General features: G+C 45.2%; 1 protein-coding gene across 5 annotated transcripts in view; it reads left to right on the top strand.

Annotated features, from left to right (window-relative positions):
* Positions 1–10,022, top strand: part of PKP4 (plakophilin 4) — a 187,145-nt gene that overhangs the window by 155,877 nt on the left and 21,246 nt on the right. For 4 of the 5 annotated variants that reach the window (XM_014518399.2, XM_014518401.2, XM_014518400.2 and 1 more), the window contains exons 13-15: positions 1–83; positions 2,664–2,837; positions 4,593–4,743. The exon at positions 1–83 is cut by the window's left edge and continues 130 nt beyond it. In XM_014518399.2, coding sequence (XP_014373885.1) covers positions 1–83; positions 2,664–2,837; positions 4,593–4,743 — 408 coding nt within the window. The remainder of the gene's footprint in view (positions 84–2,663; positions 2,838–4,592; positions 4,744–10,022) is intronic. The other variant, XM_025199920.1, reaches the window with a different exon arrangement.

Here is a 10,022-nt window from a genome sequence, read left to right as displayed (position 1 = left end):
AAGAATCACCAAGTAAAGATGCAGAACCAAGCTGCTGGGGAAAAAAGAAGAAGAAGAAAAAAAGAACTTCACAAGAAGATCAGGTTTGCTTTATCCTTGTTTGATAAAAATTTGAGATACTTTTCTACTATCAGGAAAACAGTATGTGTGGAGAAAACTGTCTATAAGAGCACAGTGACTACCTCCAGTACATAAAATGCTGGTGTTAAGATAGGGTTGTGTTAGATTTCCAAAAGAGCTCAGGTGCCATTTAGGGCTGTGCGAAATGACTGTGTTTCATTTCAGTTTCGGATTTGGCATTTCAGAGGGACAGTGATTCATTTTGGTGTTTCAATTTGGCCCAGTCTGTTTTGGAGTTTTGAAGCTGTTTCAATGTTTCAGCCATAGGCTATAATGGGGAATCACTAAAATGCCTATAACATTGTCATTCCTTGCCTGATTCAGATGAAAATTGCAGGGATAGTAGCCCCTTCTGAGGGAATGAAGCCTGCCAAGTTTCAAGGAAATAGGTGCAGGGGGTTTTGTGAAACTGCACCTCAAACAGTTCAAAGCAAAACTCATATCACTTGCCAGCAGCGGCAGCATGCTGTCATCCCACATGCAGATCCAGGGGCCCGCGCCCCCCAGAAGGAGTCTGGCACAGCCCTGCAGCCTGCCCAGGGCGCACAGCTCGGCGGGTGGAATGCCGCCAGCCTGCTGCTGCTGGCTAGGGCCAGCGCCAGCACTGGGTTCTTCCCAGTGCTCGGCTCAGACTATGCTGAGCAGACGCAGGTGCTGGCGCTGGCCCCAGCTGGCAGCAGCAACATGCTGTTATCCACATGCTGTGCAGCCGATGAGTGCGGAGCTTTAAAAAAAAAAAAAAAGACCAGACTCATTGGCTCTGGCAGCAGTAATTGGGGCCACTGGGCACTCGTACTAGAACCCCGCCCTGTGCAGCAGGGATGGCCCCCCCGCGCCTGGCAACCATGCAGCAGGTGTCCCATGGTGTGGGTGCAGCACAGCTCAGCAGGATGCTGTGCACTGTCCAGGAGTTGGGGTGGATCCACCTGTCAGCCAGAGCTCCCAGTTTGATTCCCCAGCTCTCTAATCATTTCCCCAGCTCTTCCCGGGGGGCACGGCCCCCTGATCTGTGTGCAGGGTTTCAGCGGGCTGCTGCTGCTGGCTGGGGAAATAGCCCAGAGCTGCCACCATCCCCAGCTGGCAGCGGCAGCCTGCTATCATCCCGCATCATCTGGGGGCCCACGCCCCATGGGAAGAGCTGGGGGAAGCGATCAGAGAGCTGGGGGAAAGATCGAGGAGCTGGGTAATTGAACTGGGAACTGGGGGAATGTTCAGGGACCAGAACCTTCCTCCACTGCTCCGCTCGATTCCCCAGCCTCCTGATCACTTCCCCCAGCACTCTGATCATTGCCCCGACTCTTCCTGGAGGCCGTGGGCCCCTGGATCTGTGTGCTGGGTTTCAGCAGCCTGCTGAAACTCCGCACACAGATCAGCGGCCCGGTCCCCCTGGAAAGAGCTGGGGAAATGATCAGAGAGCTGGGGATTCAAACCAGGAACTAGACATCAATATCAGAGCAGTCCTTCCCTCTCTTTCCACTCCCTCCTCTTAGTTTTTGTTTCCCTGTAAGCCCAGCTCCGAAACTCTGAAATTCTCCAAAACATTTCCGAAATGTTTTGCAGCCTTTTGACATTTCAGAGCTGTCTTGGAGCCTTCCATTTTAATTTGGATTTGGTGTTTCAGGCGCTAAAACGGCCCGAAACACTTCTGAAACAAAACAGCTGCTGAAATTTCACACAACCCAACTAAGCAGCTAGATTTTCAAAAGTTTGCAGCGCCCAGCAGCTTCTGGACTACTGTCACTGAATCAGCAGGGCTGGAGGAGATCCTCACAATTGGACCGTCCCTGGAACACTCAACAATAAGGCAAACTACGCTACCTCTGTCCTCTGCCCCTTGCATAGATTGGGGTCATTCCATGTATGCAGGAAGTAGGAAGCAGTGGCACAGGTGTAGCACAGAGCAGTGGTACAGGAAATCGCTGCCACCACTTAAACAGTGTGGGCAAGCTGCAGCAGGATACCTCCAAGGCTTCCTTACAGCTCGCTACTGGACAGACTATCAGAGCCAGTGCTCTTCCTCTCTTCCTCCCCCTTGGAGGAAGGAAGAGCGAAAGACTGGGTATTGGGTGACCCTGAGAGAAACATACAGCCATTCAAGCTGGCACAAGAAAACTTCCTGGGAGAGAGACCTTCCTGGTTGGAAGTGTTATCATTGTTTTGTGGATAAACTGCTTTCTTCCATGAAAAACCCCTTGAACACCTATACACTACCTTATATCTGCTGGAAGAAAGGCATTTCTCCCAATACAAACTTAACACCAAACCATAGCCTCAGGTAACTATAAGCCTGTCAGCCCTAGATTGATCCTGGAAAAAATAGTGGGATAGTTGATATGGGACTTGAATAATAAAGAATTAAAAGAGGGAAATACGATTAATCCCAGTTAGTAAGGCTTTATGGAAAATATCCTGTTAAACTAACTTGATAGCTATTTTTATGGGATTAACAAATCAGTTGATGATCAGTTAATATTGTGGAGGATTTCAGTTTTGTTCGAACTGGTGTGCTAGCAACTAACAAGTCTTTTGGTTTTTTCCCTCAGTGGGATGGAGTTGGCCCTATACCAGGATTTTCTAAGTCTCCCAAAGGGGTGGAAATGCTGTGGCATCCATCTGTGGTAAAACCATATCTAACACTTCTAGCAGAAAGCTCTAACCCAGCCACTCTAGAGGGTTCTGCAGGATCTCTCCAGAACCTTTCTGCAGGCAACTGGAAGGTATTACATTAAGCTCATCCCATAATCTTAATAGCTATTTGAATTTCCCCACTTCTTCCTACATGTAAACCCTGACTAATTGTTCTCTTTCAACAAAATATTGGCACTTGTGTGTACTGAATACATAATTTGCTGCCATGTGTATGTTGACACATCTTCATTAATCAGTGCCTTCAATGCTCATTCATACAGTTCACAGCCTGTATTCATATAGTGTACATACAGTACATATCACTATTCCTCCACGATGACCAAGAAATTAGTCCCTAAAAGTGCAGAGCAGTTCCTCTGACTTGAAGGTTCTTTTAAATCTACTTTGAAATCAGTTGAAAGTGAGGATCCAGAAGCACAGTAGGACAGCTTTGCACTTGGAGCAGCTGTGGCATATGGGACAGTGCAGGGCTGCTGCAGTGCTAATTATGGTGGTGCAGTCAGCCACCACTGTGGTGGTGGCTGTTTTTGCACTCTGCTATAAAGGTGGAAAAATAGCCCCCCATTAGTTATGGACTGTGAGAATCCATTAAAAGTGAAGGACTGGCCTCCAAGTGCATCACTTCCTCAGTGTATGTCAGTTTAGGCAATCAAAGGAGATAAGCATGCACAGGAGCTGAGCAGAGTGTATCTTACACCCATAACTGGCAGTATAGCATGCACTTTTATAATTTTTTGCTAGACCTGTCTTGAACAGGTGGACAAACATGCCAGATTTTAAGGTGTTATTTGTGATGTGGACAAATATGTTCTTAGAATTCAGATGAGTTTGGAGGCACTCGATTACGCGGGTGGGGGGTGTCATCTTTTATCGAGTGAAATAAAAATATGTTTAAATAATCTTTTGCATTGTTGCTGCACTTTTACTGTACAGATTTGTCTAGCAATCAAAACTGCCATATTAATGGATACATACTATCCCCACTTTACAGAAATTTAGTTTCACAATGAAAAGAAATACAAGTATGGCAGCAGGGAAAGGAGACATCTTGTTGAGAGTGGTATTAAAATCTGTGCCACTGTTTAAAAACAAAGTAGTGTTTTCCCCACTGAATACAAATGCCAGAGAACCGATTAACTCTGAATTTTGGTGGAAAATTGTTGCAGAAACAGAGGACACGAGCCAGATGTAAATGCAAAAAGTATGGCACCAGTTTGTGGGAATCGGGACAGGCTGTTTCTTAGTAAGTTATGGTAGTTGACACACTTAGTGGTTATCAGCAAGAGTAGGGCACTATTTTTATTATTTGCTGCTGTACTTTCAACGTACGCTCACGTTTGTAGCCCTCACATATGGTTCATTGCAAAGGCACCACAGGACATCTCTTTAATCACTTTTATATATTTGTCAGAAAGAGATAAAAATACTCATTGCTTTCTTTGCTATACAAAAATAGCTGACAGATTTTTATCTAGGACTTTTGAGCATTTATCGCAGATGTTTTTTAATCAGCCTTTTTCCTAAAGTATTCCCTTCTTAATAGATGTAATGTTTTATGTCATCCATTTAGAACAGTTAATCTAGTCATTCGTGCTTTTATTAATTTTGTGTTTTTAAATATTCTTCTCAAATGGGGAGATTTCAGTGGGCCAAAGACAGGCAAGTTCTAATTCCTAGTGTCTGTGCAGGAACTGGGCACTTCTTTATCATTTGTGCCTTTGAAAATCTCCCACTAAAGCACTTAGGAATAATAATACTATATTAAAACATTATGTTGATGTTTTAAGATGGCAGGTTTGTAAGTAATGAAGTATGTGTATTAGTTTGCAGCATATATTCGAGCTGCTGTCAGAAAAGAAAAAGGACTTCCAATTCTTGTGGAACTGCTGAGAATGGATAATGATAGAGTTGTTTCTTCTGTTGCAACTGCCTTAAGGAACATGGCGTTAGATGTTCGCAACAAGGAGCTGATTGGTAAGTTTGTCACTGACTTACATGTTCAGTCATAGCAACACAAGACAATCTTTCCTTTGATGCACGTAAGGCATTTTTTTCTTTTGGGATGAGGTTTCCCTGTGATCTATGTGTTCCCTTTTATCATATGTCACTAGTGTCACGCGCATTTAATCTTGACAGCAGTAGCTGTTTGGAACAACATTGTCTGTTGATTTGCCCTTAGCCGTCTTACAATCCCTTTACAACAGATAGGAGTCACTTGAACTCAAAGTAAATCAAATAAAAAGTTATCATTGTAGAACATGATAGAAAATGCAGCTACCATTCCTTGGAGCCAAAACAGTAACCTTCTCAGCCAGCCTCAAGGTCCTTCATGTACTGTAAAGGATTTAACAGTCCAGATCTTAACACATAATACAAGTTTTGTTCTGATTATGTTATATTCTTCCTCTCCTACTAAAATACATGGTTCCATCAAAACTCAGATGTGGGTCCGCATAAGAGTAGGAGTGTACGTAATTGTTAGTGCTGCTTTTCTAAATCATTAATTATTTTTGTTTCCTAAACTAATGATTAACACTTTTCAGCTCCAATATGTGCCTTTCTCATCTGGCATACATTTCAAAGGGAATATAAGTATTTGTCCTTCCCTAAACAGAAGCCTTACAAATCCACCCAGAGGACGGGGCACAGCACATTCTGAGAATGCCTTAGCCTTAGCTTCAAGCAGTTGTAGTTCAAAAGAATCCCACAAACATCTGTCATGATGCAGGGAAGCTTAATTTTCATATAACAAGAAATAACTCGCTGGGATTGTTTTAAACCAGTGTAGTAATTATGCAAGTGCTACTTGCACAAGTAGGGTACAGTTTGTACAGATAAATATAAATGCAGTTGAAAATACAGTTCTATTATTTATTTATGAAGTTTACTCAATTAGGATACTCAGAATACAGTGCCATAATCTCATAATTATAAAAATAATCTTGGCAACCAAGAACCAATATATAATGTTGTGCGTTTTGAGTAAAGATTGCAAGAAAGTGATTAATGCAGCTCTATGAATATTTTCAGTTTTCAAACTATTTGACCCTATTCAATCTGGACATACACCTAGCTATGAGATGGAAACTGCAGTAGCTGTACTGGTCCATGAACTTCTGGGCTAGGGACAGACATTACACATAAACCGGTTTAAGTGATCAGAAACCGATTTAAACCTGTAACAGAACAGATGTTCAGTGCATATAAGCCAGTTTGAAAATGGCTGAAACTGGTTTGAGATAAACCTGGTTGAATGTAGTATATCAAACTTAACTGATTTGGGTAAAACTGGTTTATTCAATGTCTGTCCCCGACCCCTTCCTGGTTTAAGTTAAACCAGACTCCCCCAGGATCCCGGCACGCTCTCTGGGCTGGGCGGGGCTCTCTGCTCCACAGTAGAGCTGGCTCCTCCCCTCTGCTCCCTGGCTGGAGCTCTGGCAGAGACTGCAGGCATCTGCCTGGCTTCCCCCTGCTTCCCCCCACCCCTCCCCTCACCATTCCCTGCTAAGCAGGGATTCCCCCCTCCTCTCTGCCTTACACAGACACCTCTCAGCATTAGCTACATACCACATGCTGGCTGCACTCCATGCGGTGGGAGACTAGACAAAGGCAGACAGGACTGTGTCTGCTTAGGGCTTTTTGGAGCTAATCAACAGCTAGCTGTTAATGCCCTCCGTTCCTTCCTTGGAAGAAGAAGAGCTTGAACTAATGGAAAGAAGCTTTTGTTTTCTTTATGAGCTGATAAACACTGTTATCAATTGCCTGCTGGGCTGCTTGAGGGGGTGGGGTAGAACCCCTCTCTAATCAGAGCATCCTGCCAGGGCCTGGCCACGCCTCCACTCAGCTCAGTGCTCTCGAAGGGAAGGAAGGGCTGTTCTAGTGCCCCCCCGCAGTTTTTAGCCTGAGCCACTGCAGGCATGTGTCTGCATTTCTGGGATGTCTGTGAGGTTACAAACCGGTTTAGCCTAGCCAGGTTAGACTAACCTGCAAAGATTGAATCAATTCAGGCTCAGGCTTTTTGAATGTCTATCCCTAGCCCTGCTGTCTGTAGTTTGTGTTGACATTATTAGATATCTATATTGTCTTTGACCATATAAAATTTATCATACTATTGAGTTGATCATAAATTGTTAATCTCTGGTGATCTTTCACAGAAGTGAATGGAATCACTTTGAAGAGGTTTTCCTCCATTAAACATGGGAGGAGCCAGTGGTTATTGTAAGCTGTTGTTTGTGTCCCTCAGGCTTTCTCATATAAGGCACTGATGAAACGTACTTTCTCCCCTCTCTGATGCACTCTGAACAAGGTCACCAAAAAGTTAGTAAAAAAATGTGTTGCAATGTCTGCGGCATCCAGATGATACCCAGCTGGAGTTCCTTCCATATAGGAGAGAGCACTGCTGGCAAAGTATTCTCCCAGAGGGCCTCTCAGCTCTCTGGAATGTACTCCTAGTCCCTCCCTTAACTCCCAGAGCCTGCCTTGGTAACCTTTTAGATATGCTGGAACGCTGATCCTGTTTTCTATAGAATTTCAAGAAAAGGATGGAATTATTTATTACTACAGAAACATTTGTTTTTATGTTTATTTGATTAAAATGGGTGCCAGCTACAGTTTATTTAAATAATCTATTTGTATTATTTTTACTAGGAATTATAGGTCTTATGAATGGCTTCCAGAGGTTTTCTTCAGTCTTAATAAAATTAAAGCAGAACTGCTGAATAGGCTGTACTCTTGGTGTCATTATATTTTGCTCTAACATTTTTGTTAGCTTGTTTTGCATGGTTTTCCATTTCTTAGTGGTTTTGTTGAACAGATATTCTTAAAAACAAGATTGGGCATGTTTACTGTGTCCATTTTCATGTAAATAGGCCTCCTATATTTGAAAATGGGTGCCTAATATTTTGCACATCTTTCCCAATGCTGTAATAAAAAAATATTTTCTACAGACAGACAGAGAAATATTGCTCGTAGGTAGCATAGGAAAGTAGAGCCAGAAGGGACCTCACAAGGTCATTTAGTCCAGCCCCCTGCTCATGGCAGGATTGTCCCTGACACAACCATCCCAGCTAAATGTCTGTCCAACCTGCTCTTGAAAATTTCCAAGGATTAAGATTCTGCAACTTCTCTAGATAGCCTGTTCCAATACTTGACCATCCTCATAGTAAGAAAGTTCTTCCTGATCTCCAACCTAAATTTCCCCCTGCTGAAGCTTGAGGCCATTGTTCCTAGTCCTGTCCCTAAGTCACAGATAAATGCCTGTAGCCATCCTCTCTGTAATTGCCCTTCAGGTATTTCAAGACAGTTATGAGTCTTCTCTTCTCCAGAATGAATAGCCATTGATGTTTCAGCCTTTCTTCATAAATTCTGCTTTTCAGGCCCCTAATCATTTTTGTTACTCTGCACTTAACTCTTTCCAATCTGGCCACATCTTTCTTAATGTGTGGGGCCTAAAACTGGACACAGTACTCCCGGTGAGGCCTCACTAGTGCTGAATAGAGCAGGAGAATCCCTTCTCTTGATTTGCAAGCAATACTTCTGTTACTACAACCCAGTATTCTATTGGCTTTTTTTACTGTTGGCTTATACTCTGCTGCTGTAACCCCCAGGTTCTTTTCTGCTGTACTGCAGCCTAGCCCATCATTCCAGTCTACATTTGTGCAGACCATTATTCCATACCAAGTGCAGGGCTTTGCACTTGTCTATATTGAGTCTCATCTGGTTGAATACAGACCATTTCTCCAGCCTATCTAGTTCAATCTGGATTCTAGCCCTGTACTCCAGACTATCTACAACTATACCCAGCTTAGTTTCACTAGCAAATTGGCTAAGGGTGAACTCAGTCCCATCCTCCAAATCATTAATGAAGATGTTAAATAATACCAGACCCAAGACAGACCTCTGGGAAACCCCACTTGATACCTCCACCCAACTAGATATTGACCCATTGATGACTACTCATTGAGCACAATGATGCAACCAGTTACATATCCATGTTACAGTGCTTTCATCTAGTCTCCATTTCCTTAGTTTGTTAATGAGAGAGCCCTGGGAGACAAAAGCCTTGCTAAAATCAAAGTATATCACATCCACTGCTCTCCCCCCATCCAAAGCTATCACCACTTCTTAGAAGGAAATCAGGTTGGTCAGGCATGACTTGCTCTTTGTGAATCCATGTTGGATGTTCCTGATCTCCAGGGATCTGGGTTTTCTGTTTTCTATGGGAAAATGTGGGAAAACACAGACTTTTTCCTTTGATGAAGAAAAATGCAGATTTTCTACTTTAAAGGAGAGAAGCATGGGAAATGATGGGTTCCCTTTGCAAGCTGTCAGCATTTGAGCCTCCAAAGGGCTGCTTGGGGCTGGAGGGAGTGGGAGGAGGGCTGTGCAAGGGGCACTGCAAGCATGTGTGTGCATACACATGTATGTGATGGCCAAGCAACATGGAGAGCAGCTCCTGCAGTTCCCTCCATGTAAGTCTGTGGGTGAGGAGAGCAGGTTAAGGCCCCCACAGTGAGGGAGGGCTCAGACTAGGGGTGCTGCCCAGCTGGGCTGTGCATAAAGCGGAAGAACAGGGTGGGAATGTGGGGTCAGGTGGGGAGCAGGACGGAGCCACAGCTGGCTCATCCTGGGTGCGGTGGTGGGGGCTGGCTCCCCGCACTGCACACATTCCCAGGGAGAGAGGCATGGGAGGGCACATTCCCCCAGATTTGTGCATGAGATGGGGTCAAATATAAGATGCCCGCTGTGGGTTTGGTGCTTCCTACCCTGCTGCCCTCCCCCCAGGGACCCCCACAGCCCAGCAGGTGGGACCCAGCACAAAAGAGCAGAGAAGGGCAGTCAGGCTCAGTGCTGCTGTCAGGAGCCCCACACTGCCATGGCAAGGTCACCCTTGCACTGCCACTGCTGCTGTTAAGTGAGCCAGGGGCACCTTGCCATGGTGGCATGGACGGCATAGGGCTCCCAACAGTGGCACCGAGCCTGCCTGCCCCTCTCTGCTCTCCTCTGCTGGGTCTCACCCACTGGGCCATGGAGGCCTCCAGGGGGAGAACAGCAGGACAAGGAGCCCTGAGCCTACAACGAGCAGCCCACATTCGCCACCCTGCCACCTCAGGCTCTGCTCTGGCTGTGTGGCCCTTGGGAGCGGGGTGGGGAGCCAGGTTCCACTCTGGCCACAGCAGCTGCCATCTCCCACAGGTAGCAGCTGGGGCTTGGGTGCTGCTGGGGGGGGGGGGGGGGAGGCCGGGGCGCCTAGC

The sequence above is a fragment of the Alligator sinensis genome, unplaced genomic scaffold, assembly GCF_000455745.1.
Source record: "Alligator sinensis unplaced genomic scaffold, ASM45574v1 scaffold389_1, whole genome shotgun sequence".
In the NCBI taxonomy this organism is placed as follows: domain Eukaryota; kingdom Metazoa; phylum Chordata; order Crocodylia; family Alligatoridae; genus Alligator; species Alligator sinensis.
Note: the sequence above shows the minus strand (reverse complement) of the source record. Positions and strands in the feature narration are given on the sequence as shown.